Source organism: Callorhinus ursinus, unplaced genomic scaffold (assembly GCF_003265705.2).
Source record: "Callorhinus ursinus isolate GAN/ISIS: 27379988/994484 unplaced genomic scaffold, GSC_fseal_2.0 scaffold13, whole genome shotgun sequence".
Taxonomy (NCBI): domain Eukaryota; kingdom Metazoa; phylum Chordata; class Mammalia; order Carnivora; family Otariidae; genus Callorhinus; species Callorhinus ursinus.
In genome coordinates, this window is record NW_027397075.1 from 44,080,041 (window position 1) to 44,104,246 (window position 24,206).

At 55.3% G+C, this 24,206-nt stretch overlaps 1 protein-coding gene across 2 annotated transcripts in view; it reads right to left on the minus strand.

The window, feature by feature from the left end:
* Positions 1-591: 591 nt before the first annotated feature.
* LHX4 (LIM homeobox 4) overlaps positions 592-24,206 on the minus strand; it is a 41,290-nt gene continuing 17,675 nt past the window's right edge. For both annotated transcript variants that reach the window (XM_073899431.1, XM_025878158.2), the window contains 5 exons: positions 23,761-23,932; positions 8,646-8,848; positions 4,258-4,412; positions 3,754-3,925; positions 592-1,558 (listed from right to left, as the gene is read on the minus strand). In XM_073899431.1, the coding sequence (XP_073755532.1) occupies positions 1,164-1,558; positions 3,754-3,925; positions 4,258-4,412; positions 8,646-8,848; positions 23,761-23,825 (990 nt within the window). In that variant the 5' untranslated portion in view covers positions 23,826-23,932 and the 3' untranslated portion in view covers positions 592-1,163. The remainder of the gene's footprint in view (positions 1,559-3,753; positions 3,926-4,257; positions 4,413-8,645; positions 8,849-23,760; positions 23,933-24,206) is intronic.

The following is a 24,206-nucleotide window of genomic DNA, read 5'->3' on the forward strand; positions in this document are numbered from 1 at the left end:
GATTCCTCCCAACCAAGCTGGGCCAAAAAGCATTACTGGCTCTTGGAAGATACCAAAACTGTCCAATTGAGTCAGCTACCACAGAGAAAGCTCTCCTTTTGCAAGGACTGGGGCGGGCTGGCTGCTGGTGGGATGGGCTCGCAAGCTCATCTACACCAACTCCTGCAAAGCAGACTCAATACCGTTTCAGCCTGTGGGATGGGGAGCTCTGGGAGCACGTCCGCTGACACGGCTAAGCAGACCGCACGCTTAGAATCCAAATGCGCCTGCGCATTTGCGCTGATTGTCCTTCTGTTCTCTCCGTATTTTAGCTTGGATCACTTTGTAACCCACAGCCTGTCTTGTGGAATAAATGATACGAGCAAATTAAAAAGGCACAGTGTGCACCGAGGGGACTCGTCGGGCAGTCGCTGTGATGGTCCAGGGCCACTCAGCTCCAGCCTGAGTCACCTGCAAGGAAAACCACTTCTTGCCGTCAGGGATTCAGTGATAGGGATGGGATCTCTTAAAAACTGACAAATATTGTCTGGCTTGTACTTCTGGGCAGGGAAGAAGTCATATTTTTCACAGCAAAAAAAAAAAAAAGAAGAAGAAGGAGAAGGGGACGTTTTCAATATCAAACGGTGGCCATCAAAGTTTTCACTGACATTTAATAAGTGACTTTTTATTTTCAAAATTAGAGTTCAATAGGGTGGTCCAGAAATCACTTTTATTATACTCAAGGGCCAGGATGCCTCTACCTCAGGAATCTCAGTTCTGGTGGAGAGAAGTGGTTCGGGAGGCATCTCAGGAGACACACCAGTTGGAGCAGAGTTCCCAAAGGCCAAGGTGGCCTGATGGTCACCTTGTGCTGCCAAGCACCGAGCAGCCAAAGCCTGGAAGTGGGGGGGGGGGTTAGGAAGCCACCAAGCAGCACCCTAGCGCTCTAGGCTCTGCACCCCTGTGCTGTGTCCTGAGAGGAGGCTGCCTTCCCGCTACTTCCCCAGGGAAACAGGGCCCTAGTGTGGTCTGGTCTCTCGCCCGCCTAGGAATCAGCGGAGGACTTCCATTGAAAATAATGGAAATTCACATTGGTGCACTTTTGATCCTTAAAAGGCAAGTCTCTTTTGATCCTTGAAGATATTCTCTCAAGCCAGGACGGGTAGGATGGGGAGGAGAGATGTTTAAAAAGGAGGATGATCCATTTCATCGAGCCAAGAGGCTGGGCTCGTTGGGAAGTCGGGATAGCCTACACTGCTTCCTGTGGAGATGTCAGAGGTGGGTCCCCCAGCCATGGCTCTCAGCGTCTGGCTCACTCCCTGCCCTGCATGCCCAATGATGCCCAAATTACTGTCCACCGTGTAATCCAGCCCATTGAGCAAAGGAGCGTGGGATGGCAGGGACGATATGGAGGAGGGAGACTGGGGGATTCCATAGGGGCTCCCATCCCTCAAGTCCTGATAGGATTGTCCTGTCCCGTCCATGGAGAAGCTCCCATTCATTAACTGTCCGCCTGAAACGTCCCCCACGTTGCCATAAATCCTATTGGTGTGGCCAAGTTCTGAGAGAATTTGATCCTCTGTGGACAAAAGAACGGAGATTTATTGTCAGCCGCCAGGACTCCAGTGGTCCCTGTTCTTCACAACCTAGGAATACACATGACCAAGAAAGACGCCCAAGGATGGCAGCCGCCTCACTGCCATGCATGAGTCAGATGCCAACACTCAACCTGGCAGCCAGAGACTGACCCGCATTGAGGGGAAACACAGAAGAAACACCTGCAGAGCCTGAAGGCAGATCCCAGAAGGCTGGACAAATGTCTGCTGAGTTTGTTGGTCCCATGTGGCTTACGGACTAAGATGGCTACACTAAAGAATATGAATGCCTGAGGTTTGTGGGTCATACGTTATCAGCCTCACAAATGGAAACTACGTGCTGACAAAATTTAATCTGAAAGCTTTCAGGCTGAGAAAAGTGCTTGGTTTCCATTGGTTGGGAAAGAAGCAGGCCCATGTGGTAAGGGTAGCTGAGGGCCACTCTTAGGCATGTATACAAAATCCTTCTGGTCTACCTGGAGAAGCGGTTCAATATCGAAGGACTCGGTTTCTCTATCGAATAAGCTCTTCACTGGGGACAAAGTATTGACTTGATTAAGGCAAATGGACCTTCTTGTTTCTTGAAGAATTTCATTAAGGGTTTCTAATGCATCCTGTGCTACCTAGAAGAATTCATCTCTCCAACAGAGGCGAGTGGTTTTAGTCTTAAGAAATAAAGAGTTCTGTAATTACCCAGAGAGACCCATGACATGTCAACCTGGGGTCCCACCTGCACCCAACAGAAAAGAGCTACAAAGCAAGATGTAATGACCCTGCATGTTCCAGATGTTGATTTTGGCAGCTCAGATCAGATTAAATGGCTTTCCTAACTTTACCAACAGGACTGGAAGGTGAGCATAGGCTCTTGAGCCCTTCCCAGGGCCCCACAGGACAGATCTCCCAAGTGAGCGACAGTCCTCTGAGGGCATCATGCTCTGGCCAGCAGCAGGTTCCGTCCTCTGCCCCATGAACCTCCTTCTCTATTCCCACCCTGGGCCTGTGCATCAGCTCCCATCAAGCCTCCCCAGACTAGACTTCAACACCCATTCCTTCTGACAACCTGCCCTAGGCCTGCACCCCACCACTCCACCCTGAAAATGAAAAGGGGGAAGGAGATCTCATGCTCTTTAAAGGGAGCAGAACGATGAAGGCTCAGCTCCACCGGAAAATGGCCATTATTTGGCCTTTCGCTGACACCTGTCATTCCATACAACCCTCTGTGTGTGTGGGGGGGGGCACACGCTCCCTGTGGGGATAGTTGTGACTTCCAAGCGTAAAACTGTGCTGAGCTTCACCCCAACACATCCACAGTCGGTTGTGGTCATCAAACCCCACAACAACACTGAGATGGGCGAGGATGTAGTTATTCCCCATTTACAGATGTGGAAACTGAGACTCAAGAAAAGTGAATCGATCTGAGAGAGCCCCAACCGGCAACCAGATTTCTGAGCCCCCCCCCCAACTCACTACTCTTTCTATCCACCCACAACAAAGGACCTTCCATAGCTGAGGACTCAGTGACTGAGAATAGTCATGGCTATTTGCAAACAACCTCGGGATCCCAAACATGCAGTGGTTCGCCATTTTGCTGATGCCCAGATTTGAATGTAGCGCATGCTGCAAAGCTTCTGTGCAGGGGACAGGATGAAGTGAGCAGTGGGGGAGGGGATTTCAGAAGCGAGGCCTGTCCCCATCCGGCACACACTCACAGTATCACTTTCCCAGGGCAAAGGGCCTCCTGAGCACGACCACCCCATCACCAGGAGAGGAGGAAGTGGTTACTGCAGGGGATCCTGGGAGGGAGGCCAGGGCCCCTGCAAAGGAGGGGAATGCAGGAGAGGGGCCGAGGGAGGGGCTGAGACACACAGTTGTCTGTTCCCAGCTGCACGGCCGGTGAGAGAGCCCCAGTCAGCAGGAAAGGAGGGGAGGCCTTGGGGCCCATGGTCCTGGGGAACCCAGCTTCCACATTGCAGCAGCAGAACTCTCTTGTTTCCTATTCCTTGTCCCGTCTCAAAGGGCCACTGCCACCCCCCACCCTTTACTGCAAGTCACGGGGAAGAGCCTGGCTTCGGGAGGCGGTTGTCAAGGCTTCAAGAAAGATCCCCCCTGCGTGTCAAGAATTACTGTTTCCCAGGGGCCTTTCCTAAGGCCTCGGCCTCACCCCTCCAGCCCTGCTCACCTCGGAAGCTCAGCTCACTGTCACTAACCCCACAGTCCTCTGCAGAGCTCTCCTTCTCCTGCTTGCTGCCGCCCCGGCTCCGCTTGACGCTCTTATAGAACTGCCCCCAGCGATGCCGCCCCGCGTCCTTCTTCAGGCGCTTCTCCTTGGCCCTTCGGTTCTGAAACCAAACCTGCCACACAAGCAGAAGGGACCCACTCAGCAGGTGGCCACCACAAACCCAAGGCCCCCAGGGTCCCCAGGACAGGTAGCTGGAGACAGGCCCTGAAGTTCAGGGCCGGGAGCGTGACGTGCCCCTCTGCCTCCATCTCTGCCTCCGTCTCTGCTTCCACAAGCTTCCCCGGGTCACGGCCCGGAGCCCAGCTCCCCCCGGCGCTCCCTAAGCCTCCCTCTTGTAGAGTGAGAGGGCACAGAGCCGCACCCCAGCCCAGGCCACCCCCCAGCAGGAGGGCGCAGGCCTGGGAGCCCCAGACGGCGGAGGAGGCCAGGGGCCCGGGGTCTCACCTGTACGACCCTCATGTCCAGGCCGGTCTCCGAGGAGAGCTGCTCCCTCACGTGCCGGGCAGGCTTGGGGGAGTTCTTGTAGGCGTTCTTTAACGTCTCCAGCTGCTTCGCTGTGATGGTGGTTCTGGGCCGCTTGGCTCCAGCCTCGGAGTCATCTGCATTGAAGACCCCTCCTTACTGGGTTCTGCCTGCCCAAAGCCGCTGGGGCTCATGCCCTTCCTCCTCTCCTCACGCAGTCTTGCCCACCGTGGGCAGAGCCATGGGAAGGAATGGGAACCACCCCCACGGAGCCCACTCCTCACCACAGGCCTTCCCGAGTCATGGAAAAGTGAGGACAACGGTCCTTCCCTCAGCTCCCTGCCCGTCTCCGTCCCCCGCCAGCCCAGCCACACAGGGGCTCCCACCAGACTGAAGGTGTACAATTCCATGTGCCTCCCGGAAATGGCAAACACTGGCTGGACATCCTGTGAACCATTAGCTGGGCTGTGAAGGCCAACGAGCCAGGGTGAATGACGTGTGTTCTGGGCTGCCTCCAGACACCTCTGCCCCTCCTCCCCTGAGGAGCCTCCCATTTCCCAGGTCCCTTTGTGGTGGCCTCGCTGAGCTCAGCAGGGGTAACCAACACGTTCACTAGCCATCTAAGCAGTGTCCACCAATTATGGGTCAGAACCCACTAGTGAGTTGTACTGTCAGTTGAGTGGATCAAAAACTTTGGGGGGGAATATGATGCCTGGGATGGGATGGGAGAGATGAGGGCAAGTGTGGTTTCACAGGACTTGCTTAAGTGTTCACGGTATGAATACATGTGTGCTGAGTTGAAAATGAGTTTCTTACTCGGGGTCATAGTCAAAATTTTTTGAAAACCACTGGTCTGAAGAGTGTTCAGGACAACACACCGACCGAGCCACAGTCTTCAGTGGATTCTGAGCAGATAAGCCTGGCATTCCGGTAGTCAGAAGCTGGTTTGTTCAGTTTGGTGCAGAGGCGCCTGGGCGCATTCGGGAGCACACAGCCAAGAGCGGACGGTGTGTCTTCTCTCCTGGCGCTAGCCCTCCGCCCGTTCTCCGCAGGGCACCCCCGAGTCCACATACCGCCACGGCGTCCTTGGCTCTCTGGGTCTTCTGTGTTCCCTTCCTTGGGTCCTCTAAAATGTCTCTGCTACATTCCTACCTTCCTTTCCTTTCAAGAAAACCCTCTCTTAGGATCAACAATGGCCAACATTTGCTAAGCACCTACGATGTGCCTGGTGTGATCTGAGAACTTGATGTGCAAACAATCCTCACGACAATTCTGAAAAGTGTTTCTTGCCGCTGGAAGACCTGGGTTCAACTTTCTTGCTGAGTGAGGGAGTGACGTGGGCAAGTCCCCTCCCCACTCTGAAGCCCGGGGCACCAGCACCTGCCCTGAGTCGGGTGGCAGGCTGGCCCGAGTCTGCACGGCAGTCATGCCCACGGCGGAGGGAGGATGAAGTCCCCAGTCCTCTCTGCTTGGGCTGTTTTCTGCTCTGGCGGAGACGGTGGAAAACCCTCAAAGTTCTTTAAATTCTGTCCTAAGGAATCCATCCCTTCTGCCCCTATTTATAGAGACAACAGCAGGACAGCATTTGATGCCAATATGAAATAGTGCACTTTTTAAAACATCTCTACACTCTTTAGATCTAAAATTTGAAATAATGAAATCAGCAAAATAATGTAATTCATCAAGAATTGTCTAATTTTTAAATAGGCCGGCCTAGTGATTTAGCAACTGTTTTCACCGTGGCCACTGGGATCTACCCGTCATCCTGGGTTGGTGGCCCATGGGTTCAAAACTGCCGTCTACGTGCACAGGACTTTCTTTTCTTGCGATTATGGGGACTATCATGCTGTTATTTTAACATTCACTGTTATTATAATTTAAAATCTTTTTTATATCCTATAACAATGTCATCCAAGTATTCATTAAGTAGTGGTGGTAGTGCTCGTGCTGAAAAATGTACCCAAAAATCAATAACTTTGGTACGGAAGTTAAATGTGATAAAACGCTATGAAGAAGGCCAAGCGAGACCATGATATCCTAGGCTGTTAATTTAGGAGAGAGCATTCTGCAAGGTATTAGAGATAGTGCTGAGAAAATAAAAAGTAGCATTAAGGCAAAGATACACTTCACCGGTTATGGATTTATGTGCTTCCAGAATACATCCCCCCCTACTTTTTACATTAATTTCTTTGGGAAAATTAGTCTTCAAATATGTTGGTTTTGAATTATGCAGGGTCTCTCCTAGAACTTGTCCCTGGCATAAAATGCAACCTCATTATATTGAAAATGCAAATATCCAGGGAGATGTAACAAATGAACAAAATCATTCACACGAAGGTACAAATAGCTGATATTAGGTCCTTTGTGTAGCACAAGGGGAAGCAACTGTAAGCCTGAGAGGGGGTTTGGATCAGCAAGGAGGAATTAAAACATAAAAAGAACCAAATGTCCCAAAGCAGACAAAGTCCCCTGCTGCACTCAGGGTCACCCCGATTTCACAGGATGGAGTGGCCTCTGCACGGACAGCCAGAGGCAGGAGCAAGGCATCAGGAATACTGTGTAACCTTCGGCTACTTGAAAACCTAAAGCAGCTCTCACCCCGCTGTTGACATTCCTCTTCCTCGTGGCTCTCACCCTCATTTAGCATCCCATTGCACAGGCGCCATCCTGTGTAAACCTCAGGAAACAGCCCTGTGTGGCAGGTGCTATTACCCACCCCCCCCATACAGAGCTGAGAAGCCAAGGCTCAACCAAGGGGGCCCCCAAGTTAGTGACTGAGCAGAGATGTCCACCAGCCTCTGACGCCAAATCCAGTGTCCTCCAGAGGTCTGGTGTGGCACAAACAATCCTTGATAAAAGTGTTGGCTTCTTTTTCATTCTTGCCTTCCCAGCTAGGCTCCGCCTCCTCTTGAACCATCCCCAGGAGAGGTGGATGCTAGGCCATGAATGCTCAGGGTCTAAACAAGGCCTCTGATAAGGAGAAGCAGCCGGAGACTTGGAGGGAGGTCACGCATTCCTGGTATCTCTGGGGAAGGGCTTCAGAGTTCCAAAGGCAGCTTGGGATCTCTGAATCCATCTGCTTTGATGGTTTATCCCCGACAAGATGCCCTAATCTTCTCGGACATCATAATTGACTCCAAAGCAGCAACATCGGGGGAGTTTTAAGGAACCCGAGTAGATGAATACATTAAGGCAAAGAGCCCGGGAATAGGCTTGCTGAGGCCCCGGAAAGAGGAGAAAGGGGACTTGAAGGCCTGTCCATCCCAGAAGGCCAGCACTGTGGGGGTTCTGGGAGAAGAGAGTGGGAGCCTCTGACTCAGGCGCACAGGAAAGATCTAGAAGGAGATGCATGAAATTGTTGCTTTTTTTTTTTTTTTTTGCCATCAAGCCCAGAGCTGTTGAGAGCTGCTTTTTGCAGTAACACCCCGAGTTGATAAAAATTCTAGTCCAAGGCAAATGGACCTTGATGTTTTGTGAGTTTGTGCATCTGAGATTCCCAGGTGGAATTTGGCCAAATGCCAAGTCTGGAGCCAGGGTGAAGGGCGCAGCGCCTGAGGACACAGCTGTGAGTGAGGAGCAGAGGTGGGGCTCCAGGGGAGGGAGAGGGAGCTTGGCCTTCCTGGGGGGTCGAGGCCCTGGAAAGGCCCTGGGCTGCTCGGGAACATGGCACTGGAGGGCAGAGCAGCTAACCCTGGGGCCTGACATCAGCGTCAGCCTTGTAGAGGCCTCCACCATGACCCTGGACAATAGGCCTGGGGGGCGGGGGGGGTGCTGGGGTAGGGCAGGGTGGGCGGGAAGTCCTGTGGCTGACTGGAGTCTCTCAGAGCGTGAAGACTGGCTCCTGCACCAGGGACTCTGGGAGACACAAGGGGTCCTCACCTCACGAGGAAGGGGGAGGCCCTGCCCTCGACAAGCCCGCAGTCTGAGAGGGGAAACAGAACACACTTAGCTGAAGTATGGGGGGCCAACGTAGGCCACGCTCCTGCTCTCCCTGACAGAAGCCTTTGAGGTGTGGGAGCACCGAGGTCAGTGTGCACCCCAGTACACAAGACTGGTGAGCAACCCCCAGGGTCCACGGTAGACAGCGCCCCGTCCCAGCCCCCTGCCAGGCAAGGAGCCACCGGCACGCAGAGCTCAAGGTCCCGGCTGTTCTTCAGCCTCCGACCAGCATCGGGGCCGGGCCTGCCCACCACCCGACACCCGACCGAGGCTGCAGCGAAGCCAGCCCGGGCTCAGGCATGGGGGATGACGTGAACTGTCCCACAGGCGTCTGGGGACGCTTCTCGGAGCAGGCAGGGTGGGAGCAGGGCTCCAAGGGCTCGGCCTGGACAGAGGTCCGCAGCAGCCACGTGCGGGCCGGCCTGGCTTACCGTTCTGCTTGGCCGTCTCGTAGTCCTCCTTGCACACCAGCCGCCCGTCCTCCATGAGGTAGAACTCGTCCCCCGTGGCCAGCTGCCGGTTGCAGATGATGCAGGCAAAGCAGTGCAGGTGGTAGACGAAGTCCTGCGCCTTGCGCACCACCTGGGTCGGGGGGATGCCCTGCTGGCAGGCTGTGCATTTTGTGCCGAAGCGCCTGTCAGGGCAGCACGAAGGGGTTAGAGCATAGTGGGGGGGGGCTGGCTGTCCCCCCATTTCGCATCATATCAGCCCCTCTCCCACCCACCACTCCGGGGTGTCCATGGGCATCGATGTCCGCGGCCCCCCGCCCCCTAGTCTCCGGCTAGCCACCCTGCTTTGTAGCCCGGGCTCTTGAACCACCAAATGAAGAGGCTGGAGCAGAGCGAGTTTCCAGTGCCTCTTCCGAGGCTGACACGCCAGGGCTCCCACCTGCCCGGTCAGTACGCCCTGAGTCCCCTCTGAGCAGGTGGCTTCAGCCTCCGCACCCTGGATTTCAGCTTTCCAGTGAGGCCTCGAGGACCAGCCCCACTGGGCAACTGCGTGTGTTCATGGGCATCCAGCGAGCGCTTCTTCACGTGCTCCCGCAAGAGGAGCCAGGATACCCCACATGCCAGTGTCCACAGTGCAGTTCTGGAGAAACCTGGCTTTGGCAGCAAGAGCAGGGCTCTCCCAAAGGCTTCTCTCTCCCGCCTCTCCCCTTCGTCTGGCACACACCAAAGCCCTCCATGCCAGCCTCCATCCCCTTCCCATGCACAGCCCCTGAGATGTGCTGGTCTGAGGTGAGCCCAGGAATCTGCATTTTCCCACCCCAGAACCGTTCCGGGCAAGGATTCTGCAGACCTCAGTTTGAACGATGCTGCTTCGGCCCTCTCCCTGGTCTCCGTCTTTCTGGACCAGCACTGAGGCAAGAGCAAGGTGCTTGCCGCCACCCTGGGCCCAGGGTGGGAAGTGGGGAGAAGGAGACCCACTGAAAATAGAGTCTAATGGGGTCATTGAAGCCCCTTCCCCATGCCGTCCATAGACACAGAGCCACACGGATGGTCGTAGAGGCCAGAGGGGAATTAGGGGCCAGTGTAGACAGGGGTGATGAAGGGGATGCTCCACGGCAGGTGAGCCTCGCCTGCTTCGGGAGGGAGGCGGGAGGGGTTGGAGAGGCAGGGGCAGAGTTTAAAACAGCAATCAACCTAATTATTCATGACATTTCACATAGCAGAACTTTATCTTCTTCAGGATGAAAGACTTCGCCTAATGGATCTGGGGAAGGTTTGATTTTAATGGTCCTTTTAACTAATGCTTATAGGCAGCCTGATTTCCCCTGAAAGGACAGTACATATTTCATCCACATTAATACCAAATAAATTAATTATGGTCATGGCTATCATGATGAATCCCAGATTAATGCAGAATGATGGGTCTCTTATGCAGTAATGATACCTGCTGGGGGGCGCCAGGGGCCTGGAGCAGGCACGGCCAGCTGCCGTTTCGGAAGCTCCCCGTCCAGCCACGTGGTGTCGCAGAGAGAGAAGTGGAGTGGGGGGGGGGGGCTCTAAGTCTAGAAGTGTGGCCCAGGGGACTGCTCTTCTGAGACGAGGTCTGAGAAGGGTGTTGGGGTGTGAGGGGCTGGGGTGTCTGGCTCGGAAGGACCGCAGACCTTGGTGTGGCGAGGAGGGTGGGGGGCGCAGAAGCAGGCCTCCAGAGCAGGTCTTCTCCAGCCCACAGCTCAGGATGGACTCTGCAAACTACCCCCAAGTCATTCAGAAGTGTGTGTCATCAGATTATCAAAGGGGTACGGGATCCAGAAACGGAGAGTTAACATTTGTTGAATGAATAAATCAGCTAATAAAGAACCACCCTTTATAGAGGATGTACACAGAGATGGCTAAATCTGCAGGTGGAGAACAGAGTATACTGTCCGTTCTAGAGAGTTCTACACCTCCCAGAATGCAGGTGAAACCAGGCTTCTTCCACAGCTGCTGTCCAACTGGGTCACCCATGTTAAAGAGGAAGGCAGGCAGGCAGGCACCCAGTTCTATCCTCTGTGAGTGGGTGCGTGTGTGTGTTTGAGGGACAAAGAGAAAGGAAGCCTGTGTGTATATGTGTTACTAGAGTGGATTTTCAGAATGCCTGCAGTTTGTAGATCCTCTCCAGGCCAATTCACAAAGCAGGCGTTAAAAACGAAACCGTACCTTCAGCATGCTCCCTGCAAACCCTCTCCCATAAAACACCAAAAGTCCAATGTCCACATCCTTTGCTGCAGATGCTGGGGCCAAAACAGCTCCAGAGAAGAACGAGGGTTTTCCAAAAAGCAAGTCTGATCTTGTCAAGGGGAGGAGGGCTGAGGGGAGGCTCTGGAACAGAATGAGGACCCTCCCCCCCCACCCCCGGGAAAGGACCACTTTTCTCTCCCCACAAAGAAGCAGACCATGGCTTTCAGCAACCAGAAACCCAGTTGACACCAGAGCCCCAGACACATGAAAGATAACGGGGGTATAAATTTAATCTACATACCGACAGTGATTCATGCGTAAGGGGGGCAAGTGCACAAGAAAAATGAAAAATAAATGGACTTTCCCACCAGCGTTTTTTAGCAATTGAAGCAATTTTCCTGATTGTGGGATTTATACCAATAGTAAGTGCAAGTTGCTCCTTATTACTTTTCTCCCCTGGAGCACAGCCGGCGGGACTCTCAATGAGGGGGTTGTGCATAGCCCCTTGACCCACAGGGCTCCCCCAGCTTGGCCCCACCCCAAGGGGTGCCCCTGCGACCCACTGGTCAGAGCCAGTGGCCCCGGAATAAGGCGCCCCTGTGGGGGTGTGCACCCTATGAAGACACTGTCCCAGGGCTTCCAGAGCTTAGACCAGCCCGAGTCACGGAAGAGACGGCTGTGCCTGGACGGCTAGATGGCTTGTTCCGCGACAGGCAGTAACGGGACGGCCATAGTTCAAATTCCTTGGTCCAACACAAGGTCAAACGGTGAACTTGGCCTCTGCACAGAGAGGCAATGTCTCAGCAACCTGACCACATTTGAAGGATGATGGGGTGGGGCAGAGCTGGACACCAGCCAAGGAAGAGCCTCTGAGGGATTTTCCAGGTAGTACCCCCTTCATCCTATCCCCCGGCACCTACTGCGTGCAGGGCCCAGCTCTCTTGGTGCTACTGCACTGCCCTGCTTGCCATCAGGACAGTCTCTCTGGCCAGTCCAGCCTGGCCAGGCCTCCAGGGACAGCGGTTCTCCCCAGGGAAGGCAGCTGGAGCTGATCCAAATGACAAAGAAAATGCAAGGAAGGACTTGCTAATGGCCCTCAGCACTTTCCTCCACAGACCAGCATCACTGGAAATTCTCTTATCCCTGCCCAGCATGTAGCAGGCAAGCACCGATGGGCCACTGAGTGAGGGAAGGAGAGAATGCAGGAAGTGCTCCTTAAAATGTGGGTCTCAACAGTCAGGGAGGGACCAGCGTGAAACAGAATCCCGCCACTCCCATCCAAAGCTTTTCTGAGAAGGGAGTGGAACCCGGGTTGCAGCGAGGCCACAGCTGAGGAAAACACGAAACTTTGCATCCCGCTTGGTGCCATCCTCATGCTCATTCCCTGGAGGTCACGTGCGTGCCCAGCAGAGAGGCAGAATTAGGATTCCCCCACCAGATGAGAAGCTGAGGCTCAGATTGGTGTGGGGGTGAGTGCAGCTCACGAAGGTAGTGAGTGAGAAGGACGGGGCTTGAGCTCAGGCTTCTGACCACTCAGTGGGCACGTGGCAGGTGTCACCGCAAACGTCCCCTGGCAAGCCTGTCTTGGTGCCCCTACCCTGAGAAGGAGACCCGGGCAGAGGGCCCCTGTCCCCCGCAAGCATCCCTAGCTGCTCTGAGCCACAGAGCGTGAGGCTCCCAGCCCCGCAATGCAGGGGCTGCCCTCAGAGCCTTCACCCTGGGGGGCGTCCCCCCAACACACAGACTGACCCTGCTCAGCACCTTCCCCGCTTCTGCCCCCCAGGGCGGGCATGACGGGCCCGGGCCGCTGGCTGGGGAAATGCACCACACATCACAGCCGACAGCCAGGGGCTGCCCCTGACCCTGGGAAGGGGGCCAGGCCCGTGTCCTCGGTCTCACCCTTGGCTCCAGGGCTCAGCCCGCGTTCCCGTCTGCCCATTTATCTGTCCACCCCTGCTGCTCTTGACAAGCCTGGTGGGACCACTCTGCAGGCCAGGGACAAACTTGAGGGTGTCTGGGTCCTGCAGAAAGAGGGCAACAGGCAGGCCCTGCAGACACCACACCTTCTAGAAACAGATGCCCGCAAATCCCATACCATAGATGTTCGGGCACATCCTGATTTTAAGTTCTGTCCTGTGATCTCAGGTTCCACACTCTGGGCACTGAAATACTACTGATGGAAGCAGTTCCCAGTTACCAAGCACCTACTGTGTGTGCCTGTGCGTACATACTTGTGCTTGATCCACAGCCCACAGCCTGCTCCCTCCTCGTGGTGGGCATGGCCAGCCCCGCTCCTCCCCCTCACCCCTGGTGAGTTTAGCTCCTGTCCTTCCTGCCAGAACGCTTGCTGACCTCACTATGCGCACACAACAGTCCTTCCTGCCCCTGCTCCCTCTATTCTTTGACCTCTTCCTCTGACGGTCAGGGCCTCTATCCTTCCCCAGCCCCTCACTTCCAGGTCCCCCAGACCTTGCAGGGACTGCAGCGGCTCCCCGGGGCACTTCCGGGCGCCGCCCCGTCTGGCCACCACCTCCCATCCGTCCAGCTCGCTCCCTGTAGCGCCGACTCCCACAGCTCTGCCCAGGCAAGACCCCCTAATCCTTTCACTGGTCTCCGTGGTCCATCTCACTAATCCTTCCCCTGCACACACCCTCACCTCCCCGCCCTGCCCTCCACCCTCTGCCGCCTCCACCCAGCACCTGACTTACCACCTCACGCACGGGGCTCAGTTTAAATTTGTGATCCGTGACTCAGGAGGGCCCAAGGAGCACAGTATGCCTCCCCAGTCCATTCGCTCTCCCGTGCTCCCAGACACCTCCTCCCTCCAGCCCCGCATCTGCAGGCCCAGCCCGCGGCTTCCTACTTCCCAGAGAAGACGTGCCATGTGCCCACACTATCCTATCCAGCCACCCATCCGCCTTCCCTCCGCTTCCTACCGCAGGGCTATCTGTGCTCCGTTTGAGGCCGACCGCCCACCCAGGCACGGAGTCCGCGTCTTCTTGCCCCATAAGATCAGTCCTCCAGCAACTGTTCCTTTCACCCCCCCATGATTAATTTTCCCTCTGACTCGATTCTCCCCAGCAGTATATGAGCATACTCTTGTTTCTGCCACTTCAAAAAAACCCTCTCTTGACCCCCCATCTCCCTCCATCTACCACCCACTTCTCTACTCCCTTTAGAGGAAAACCGAAAAGAAGGGTCTACACGCAGGGTCTCTAACGCCCCTATTCCCACTCTTCTCTTGAATCCACTCTCATGGTTAATGTTATGTGTCAACTTGACCGGGCCACAGGATGCCCAGATATTTGGTCAAACATTATTCTGAATGTGTCTGTGAGGGTGTTTTTGGATGAGATTAACATATGAATCAGTAGGTTGAGGAAAGCAGATTGCTCTCCCCATTGTGGGTGGGCCTCATCCAATCAGTTGAAGGCTTGAATAGACCAGAAAGGCTGACTCTCCCAAGAGTAAGAGGAAAGTCCTCCGGCCTGACTTCCTTGAGCTGCCACATTGTCCTTTTCTTGCCTTTAGACTTGAACTGAAACATCAGCTCTTCTTAGCTCTCCAGCCTGCTGGCTTTTGGACTGGAATTTACATTATCAGCTTTCCTGGGCCTTCAGCTTGCTGACTGCAGATCTTGGGGCTTCTCAGCCTCCAAAATCACAGGAGCCAATCCTTATAATAAATCTCTTTGTATTACACACACACCCCATTGGTTCTGTTTCTCTGGAGAGCCCTGACAAATACACACTCCAAATCAGGGTGCCACCCACTAATCAACCCAAACCATCCTTGCCAAGGTCACCCATGACCCCAGCGTTGCTGACCCAGTGGTCAGGTCTCTTCTCCCCTGACCTTCCGGTGGCATTGGCCCTCTCCCTCCTCCTTAGAACACGGCGCTCACTGGACTCACACAGCTCTCCTGGTCCTGCCCGTCCTCTCTGGCAGCCTCTCGCCCAGACCTCTCGCCTAACTCCAGACTGGTCTATCCCACTGCCTCCTCAGCCTCTCCACCTGGATGTCCACAACCAAACTCCTGATCCTCCCCCAGAACCTGCCCCCCGTCAGAGAATGGGGACTTCCTCCTTCTAGGGACTAAGGCTGAAAGCCTTGGACACCTGCACCCAGTCTGTCAGCACACCCTGTTGGCACTACCCCAAACTCTGACCATCGGCACCACTGCCTCCCTAGTTCAGGCCACCGTCACGCCTCGCCCACAACTCATGGCGCTCCCGGCTTCAGCCCTTCCCCCACACAGCAGCCATAGTGCTCCCACCTCACTCTCCTGCTCAATACCTTCCAGGCTCCCCCTGACTCAGGGTAAAAGCCCAATTCCCTTTCCTGGTCCACAAGACCCTCCAAGACCATGTAGCCTCATCTCCTACCACTCTGCCCGCTCACTCGCTCAGCCACGCTGGCTCCTCGACTTGGAAGGCTCTCTCCCCAGATACCTGCATGGCTCACGTGTGCATTTTCTTCAGGTCACCCCTCACACGTTGCCTTCTCCAGGGGCATTCCTTGACTAGCCCTGCCCCCCCCGATCCAGCACTTCCTGCCACGTCTCCAACGGATGCACTGCACAGTTCTTGTGTCCTGTATCTCTCCATCTCCAGAAGGCAAGCTCCATGCCATCAGGCCCTGTATCTGTTTTGTTCACCCCTGAGTCTAGCACCCACAGCAGTACCTCCCCAAGATACGTATCCTATGAGTAGCTGGTGAATAAACAATGAAGGACCCGTGTCTAGGGTATGCAGTAACACACGTCCCCCATTTGTAGATGAGGAAACAAGTTCAGAGACGGTAGATAATGTGCCAGAGACCACACAGCCATGAACAGCAAAGCCGGGATTGGAACCCAATGCTCTTCTTTATGTGGCCAACGGGAGGCAGTCGGGGAGGGGCTAGCCCAGGCCCCTGCCAACCTCTGCCAACCTCTGGGGGGGGTGCTGCCACAGCACAGTGCCCTGTCCCGAGGAAACAAAATACTGCATAACTTAATTTTATGCTTTAATTGCTTGGTGGTGATTTACGGCAAGCTGTATATTTTTTTCCCAGCTGACACTTCCCTCCCTGTATTTCTTTTATCTATCACCACACTTGACAGGTAAGTTGCTGATATTTACTGTTACTGTATGTACCAATATTTCCAACATATATCACCAGCCCAGCCATGTCACGGGCACATAAAGTTCTGCCCAAGAATGGTCAGCCTTCTCCAGACATAGACAGGGGCCACATTTGGAGAAGGCCTGACACCAGAAAGTGTCAAAGCCTTGGGGCTGTGGCGACACAGCCCCCCACAACACACACGTACACGGACACCTCCCAGACCCACTGGAATGGCCCCACGGTGCTCTGCCTTTTATTGGGGGGGGGCGGTTAACAATGCTTTTCTTCTTAATGAACATTCAACATTATTCTGAGATGAATGCTACTGGAAAAGCTTTAGAATCTGTGACCTAGTGCAATCCCCTCATTTAACACAGAACAAAGCTGAGGCCCAGGGAGGGGTAGTGACTTGTCCAAGATCACACAGCTCGGTTAGTGGTAGAAAAGGGGCAAGAGCCCAACTCCCCCTTTCCCTCAGCCACGCTTCCCCTCCTTCCCTGCTGGGGGTAGGTTTGCTTCCCAAGAGGCAGTGGGACATTGGATCAGGATCCGACCCTCCTCTACAAGAGTCCAGCCCACCTCCCTTAATCTGGGTAAACACGCATCGGGCACATAGTCTGCAGGCAATTTCCCGTGAGCTGTGTCATGTAAACCACACAACGGCCCTCACGGGTAGATAGGCCATTCCCTTTGCCCAGATGGGGACCCTCCAGCCACCTAATCCGCTAACTCTGGGCTAATCCCTCTCTGCCCAGGTGTTCGCTCACCTGTCACCAAAGTACCCGGTGCACAAGAGCCACCAGGGGTATCTGCTTAAAAGCAGGAGAGCCTCCCCTGACTCCTGATTCCAGGCCCGGAGTCTGCACATCCAGCAAGGCCCCCAGAAGGTTCTCATGCAACAGACGTTCTCAGCGCTCCTGTGGCCTCCACAGCTTGCTCGCTGATTCTTGAGTCCAAGACCTCAGTGGTGGTGTGGCAGGAGTTGTGACAGGCAGGGGCAGGGACATTCAGGGACAGAGGTCCTATAGCCAATGCCTCCCGCCAGGCTGCCACCACGCTCCCGGCCCAGGGCCCAACGCTGGGCAGGCGGGGCTGCCGGGGGCAGATGCCCAGGAGCCAGAGAGCGGCTCGCACAGGCCCCTTGTGGGTGACAGGGCCAGAGAACCAGCAGGAAGGGACCGCGGCTGGCGAGGGCTGGGCAGGGCGGTTCCAGGGGCCCGCCAGGGAGAAGGTTCCTGTGGCACAGAGGGGTGGTGACGGGCTGAGAGAGGGCACGGGCAATGGGGACAGAAGGAGAGGGCGTTTGGGGGCTGGGAGCCGTGACAAAACGCCTGGGATGGAGGTGAAGGAGAGAGAAGGTGGCCGAGCCCCAGCAATGAAGAGACGGACAGCTACTGCTGCTGGCTGGTGTGTTCTCCGGGGCTGAAGAGGCAGCGTCACACGTCCCTCCCCGAGGGCACCCACGTCCCTCTTTGCTTGGGGACCCGCTTCCATGGCCCAGATGCCATCCGACCCCCAGGCTGATTTGCCACCATCTGGTTCCAAACAGATTCCCCAAGGCCAGAAAGTCTCTGGGAGACAGGTCCCACAGATGTCAGGAGGCCTCCGCCCCAGGCTGGGCTCCGGGAAGGGGGGGCCAGCACAGCTGAAGCAGGGCCTGGGGGGGAGGCGGGCGGGCGGACAGATAATCCGCGGACTCATCACGGCCTGATCTACAGCCTCGGGTCCCCAGGGAAGCTGCTCGGCTAAGTAATTGCTTCTGCCTTGATTACAGGCCTTTGCAAATGACGGCGGGCCTGTTCCCACCAGTGTGTTTGACTCTTGCAAATGTCCACATGCACAGACACTATCTGGACCATTTGATCGTTACCTTAAAAGGTTTAATTTGCTTAGCGAGGGAATTAGACTATAAACTATTCAGAAATTATGGAAAGTCACACGTCAAAGAGACCCCCCCCCGTGGGTTCCCTAAGCACATTTTGCTAGAGAGAGAAAGAATGTGTGCGTGTGTGCGCGTGTGCGCGTGTGCGCGTGTGCGCGCGTGCATGTGTGTGCGCGTGCACGCGCACACGTGAGCACCCACATGCAGGTAACGGGGAAGCTAGCAGGTGTGTAGTTTCCAGAGATAGCACTGACTTGACAAGAACCTGGCCCCGAACTGGACCAGCAACTAACCCCCAGAACTGAGGTGGCCTCTTCCTGGGGCGACAGAGTACAAGCTGGCTAGAGGCAGCCACGCAAGTACAGGCTGGTCCCCCTACCCTGCGCCCTGCTCTGGGAAGGGAAGGCTGTGGCCACACAGGGAGGGATGGCATCCTGTGGGGAGAACTCCTGGGGCCCCACCCCCACCCCCACCCCCACACCGACAGGCAGACGGGTGTTCCAATCCCCTGACCTGACACTGCCACTGTACACGGGCCACGCCTCCCACCCCCTCAGGACCCCTGCCTCATCTGCAGCTTTTTGTAGCCTCTGCCCACAGGAACCTACTGCTCTTTTTCTCTCTGCCCTACATATACCCACCATCATGACCTTAATAAAAATAGCCCCTAATAATGATGACAACCACTTCCTTCATCTGATTCAATCCTCAGTAACCCAGAAAAGTAGAGAGGTTTATTCCCAGACCTCTTCAGAGGCAGGAGACTGAGGCTCAGGGGTCAAATGCCCCCCAGTCACACAGAGTCTGGATTCAGCCCCAGAGCCTGCCCACCCCTGGGAAGTCCGCCTCACAGGAAGGCTGAGCGTGGGCTTCTGCCCATATTACCTGATCTCCTGTGGGCATCTGCCTGGCTGAGGGACAGAGGCCCCCGTCACCAGAGCAATGGTGGGGCCAAGGTCATCAGTGAAGACCAGGCTGGAGCCAGCGAAACCACCCAGCGCCCTGGCCAAACGCAGAGCATGCTGGAGCTGAAACAGGCTGTTCTGAACTGCGGGGATAAATCAGCATCTCCTGGGCTCCCAAGGACTGCTTACCTGCCCTTGGCTGACAGTCTCGCTCACTGCCTGGAGATTGACCGGCTGGGGGAGGGGCACCGTGAGGAACGGAGCCGCCTGCCAGGCCTGACTGGGGCGCAGCCCACACAGCTCCCCACTGACAAGAAGGTTGAAGCAGCCTTCTATCCCAGTGACCATCACTGCCCCCCACCGGGTAGATGAAGGCCTCAGGGCCAGGGAGACACCCCCAGCGAGCAGGAAGTTTAGCCAGGAACCCCCTGGCGTGCCAGTCACTCTCAGAACGCCTCTGGCTCTCCCCTCCAGCCCCCCTGTGGCAGGCGAGCACACAGCCCTGGTGAGGCAAGCCTGGAATGTTCTGGAATGCTGTGCTTTACCTAAATGCTGCTCTCTCTTTGACCCCCCTCGCTGTGTTTGTTTTCAGATTGTAATCGTTGCTGCTTTGTTTCCCAAATCTTCATGCAAACACCCGTGGCATCTTTAGCCCCAGCACACTGAAGTGTGCCCTCCCAGCTCTGCTGGACTACCCTCCCCGCTGACGTTTAAATGTCATCTCAACAGGAAGGTCTCAGAGCTGGGGCCTGGAGGCGGGGAGGAGGGAGGCCAGAAGTCAGTACAGGCCTAGCCCCGAGGGAGAGCCCTGACAGCCTGGCCCTCCAGGGATGTAGGTCAAGTGGCCACATGTCAGGGCCAGAAACCCAGAGACACTGATCAAGCAGCCTGCATCGAGCTGGACATGGTTTACTCGCTATTTCCTTCCCGTTTCGCAACAACTCTGCGGGTTACAATGAGCACCTTGGAAAAGATAAGGCAGTGACGTTCAGAAAGGCCTGGTCACTTGTTTGCTGACAAACAGCTAGTTTGAGACAGGACAGAAATTCAACTGAGCACCGTCTGGGTTCACCAAACCACTCTGTTCATAAAATAGCTCCCCTTTGTGAGATGTTCCTGTGTCCATCAACATTCTCGCTTTTTCTGAAGAGGACACTGGCATTCAGAAATGTTAAGGAACTTGCCAGAGGGCGCCCAGCTGATGCTGACAGAGTCAGTACTTGAACCAGTTCCTGGAGCAGAGAACCTGTGCTGTTCACTATGCTGCAGAGTAAGCGAGCTACCAGGCTCCTCCCAGGACTCGGTCAGCGGTGAGGAGGGGGACCCAGAAGCTCTACTCCCAAACTCCTGCCCTCCCCAGGCCCTGGTCTCTTGGCAAGGAGATAGGGGACCCGAGACTTGCACGACACACAGTCCAGAAAGGTCCTGTTTAGCAAATGCAACACAAGGAGTTGTTGGCTCCTCAGCTTGTGATTCCAATTGTAATTGCCTTGGAACCACAGTGTTAGTCAACTCACTGCCTCTTCTCTCGGTCTCAGAATTTCATTTCCTCTGGAGAAAGGCAGCCAAAGACCCAAGAGGCAAAACCAACGAACAACAGCAAAAATCAGCCAAGGTTACTGGGCAAGATAGAATTCACCAGCTCCAAGAGAAAAATGCAACAACCACAGAGTACAAGCTTCCAACAATACTTCTTTCTTTGTCCGCGCACACATCAACATCGCCCTCTGCTGTCAGCCACTAGTATTACTGCATCTTGTGGGCTGAAGGCCGGTGGAAGGCTGACCTCCCCCCACCTCTGAGGTGTTACACACCTGCAGCGGGGCACCCTTCATATTACAGTCTGGATTCAAAACACTTCACACAGAATAAAGGATACCCCTTACAGCTGTGCAAAGCAGTGGCCCTGCCCCTTGTTAAGGGCAAAGAGATTTAAAATACTGATCATGAAACTTAACACCAGAGAGGGGATCAGTGAGGTCCATACTCCTCACGTTGCAGAAAAGGTCAGGGATTTTTCTTTCTTTTTTCTTTTTCTTCAAGGAGCAAAGAGAAGAGAGTCTCCCTGGCTCTGATCAGGCCTCTTCCAAATCCCACAGCTGAAAGCCTTCTGAGGTCTGATGGGTGAATTCAAGTGCACGGCACTTGCCTTCCCTCCTGCAGCCCCGTGTAGGACAAGGGAGGGACTTGGGGCTCCGGGACTGCTCTGCCCCTCCAGCCCTGCCTTGTGCTCTCTCTGCTCACGTGTCCCCTGCTGTGCCATCTGAAAGCAGATGCCTGGTGACGTTTATTGAACAGTCATGAGGAGCAGACCACCGGCTCTGCGGCCAAGTTACAGCCTGAGCCCCACGTGGGCAGCAGTTCCCAGACCCTGGGGGTGGAAGGTGAAGCCAATCTGACCCTGGAGGACTGACTCCCTTCTGTGTCCTCCCCTAGGACGGTGAGGGGCTCGACCAAACAGCCACAGTCCCAAAGAGCTCTGTGGGACCTGACTGCCTGGGGAGCCAAGTGACCTCCCTGGGGGCTTCAGAGCGGCCCAATCTTCGGGTCTGAGCCACCCTCCATTAACAGCCAGCAGAATCACCTCAGCTTTAAATTTCTCTCCACGCAGCCCCTTGTCACAGAGACAGGACCGGATTCAGCACTGAGTCTGTGGCCGGCTCCCCTACTTCACAAAAGGTTCCAACCCTGAGGGGGGGGTCATTTTATGAAGCAGAGTGGTCCTGTGGGACAAAGAGAGTGACTGTGACTAAATCATGGGCCTGGGGCGCCTGGGTGGTCCTGCTGGTTGGGGGTCGGACTCCTGACTTCAGCTCAGGTCATGGTCTCTGCCTTGTGCAATCGAGCCCCCCCCCCCCCATGGGGCTCTGTGCTCAGTGGGGAGTCTGCCGGAGATTCTCTCTCCCCTTCTCTTTCTGCCCCTCCCCTCACACTCTACCTCTAAAATAAATAAATACATCTTCAAATAAATAAAAATAAATAAATAAATAAGAAGTAAGTAAGTAAGTTAAATAAGTAAGTCACGGGTCCGTGCATTTCCCAGGCATCCTGGGCGTCCACGACGCACAGAACAGCATACGAGGGACAGAAGGAACTGGTCACCAAACACGCTGTAAATTCACTGTGGGATCTACTCCTCGTTGTATCAAACCCAGGGACAGCCTGTGGGCAAGGCCAGGGGCACATGCCATGCCAGGGACAGAAAAATGGAAAAATGCATACCTAATAAACCTTTCCTCAAGCCAGCAAGGAAGATCAAACAGGTGCGGGAGGAGTAAGCAAAAACAAGGCAACTCATGCTGAGTCCCCGGAAGAGAGAAGGGGCAGGGTGTCCACCCACGGAAGAGCTGGACTCACAGCCATGGAAGGATGCCTCGAGAGGACAGACATCAGCCCTGCAGGACAAACTAGCCTGGGTCAGAGCCTGCCTGGGAAAGGGGGCAACTGGCTAAGGGGCATCGGGTACCCAAGAAAGCGGTGAGGTAGGACTAGAGGGAGCTGGGGTCCAGGGAGGAAGGCTCTGACGGCACAATGCATCTGGAATATTCTGTAGGCAGAGGGTGCCCTGCTGAAGGAGCTGGGGGTCAGGGTCAGCTGTGAGGTTGGATGCTGGTCTGGTGGGGAGGCATGTGGGCTAGAGGAGGAGGGAGATTTAGTCATGAGGTTACTGCCGAGCAGTGCTCCGGAAGGATCCAAATGAGGACCGTGGCATGGGGCAGAGGGCTACAGGGGCAGGAGGTCAGGGCACTGGCCTGAGGGACTAATTGTCATTGGTACTTCTGGTCTTGGGCTGATGGCTCACAGGCCTGTGCTAATCCTTCCCTGGCCTGCACCCTGGGCCCCTTCTGGGTCTAAAGGGACCCCTTTACTCACTACTTCTCCCAAACCCCAAACTACCCTGGAGCGGCCGCCTCCTCCCTTTCCCAGACCCGGAGCCAGCTAGTCAAGGTCCAAACCCCAGGGAGGGGCTCAAAGGAGCTTCTCTGGTGACAGTGTCCTGTGACGTGATCCCAATGGGTTTGCCCACAGCCCAGCCCGTGGTCTGAGCCAGGGACATGTCAGCACCTACCCGGTTCCCAGCTGGGCAAGAAGGCCTCCGCCCTGGAGCTCACTGAGGCTTCCCGACGGTGCAGAGAAAACAGGAAAAGGAGGACGCACGGACCCTGGAACGAAGCTGAGCCAACCCCAAGGCCAGGCCCACCCGCTGTGTCCTCTTTCTCCTCTACACACACACACACACACACACACACACACACACACACACACACGTGCACTCGCACATGCTCATGCTCTCACACACACGTGTGCACTCACACATGCTCACACACGTGTGCACTCACACATGCTCACACACACACACAGGGACAGAGTGGTGCATTTTTGGCCAAAGTGTGTTGGTGACCAGGAGTGTTGCCTTCTCAACACAAGCCATGGAGGAGAGGAGGCCCCAGTAGAAACCAAATTCATCTTTAATGTGCTTTTCAACTCGTATTGGATTAAAGAAATTTGAGAATCCTCAGAAATTCAAATCACTTATTCCCTGAAGTTAAACCTTGGGAGGATTAGGGAGAAACATGTTCTGTCTCCAGGACTGGCATCTCTCCCCACCTCCCCCCTCCCTTTGTGCAGAACACACAACCTCTGAAGGATGCACGCCACCTCTCTGAGGCTTGCTCATTTGTGCCAAATGTTTGCAGGCTTTGATGAGCCTCTCCAGCAGCCCCGGGCCACCCCCACGGGGCTCGGTGTCACTGCCGGACACTCCCTCCTCCTGTACTTGGTGTCGCTGCTGCCAGTTGGTCCATCCAAGTGAGCTAAGGCCCCAGCCTAAGTGCCTTGGGTAATAGGTTCCGGGAGAAAAGTCCCAGACTAAATGCCACAGAAAATAAATTCTAGGAAGTCCCCTCACCATGACCAACAGGATTGTTGCCAATGGATCCAACCCCAGAATGAATTGAGGACAGCCCCCGGGGTTCGGACTTACTTGAAGAAGTCTTCCTTGCAGTAGACGCTCCCGGCCCTGGAGAAACACCTGTCGGCGAGCTGCATCTGGCAGTCCGCACACTTGAGGCAAGAGCTGTGCCAGTGTCTGTCCAGGACCTTCAGGATGAACTTGTCCAGGATGTGCTGGTTGCAGCCGGCGCACTGAGGGATCTCTGTGGGGAGCAGAGAGAAAGGCAGGGTGAGCCTTCCACGCAGCACCACTCACCGGGCTGGACCCTGTGTGGACGCCTTCCCATTCTTCACAATTCCTTCCCCACGGGAGGAAAAGGACATCACCCAAACCCTCCGGCTGCCACATAGAATGGTGCGGGCTATACATCCACGGAGGTCGCCGGTCCAGGCGGCAGGTGGGAACCGAAATCCAATCCACCCTGTGTTTCTCATTAGGAGGTGGGATTCTCAAGGGGCAGGAACAGTGTTCCTTTC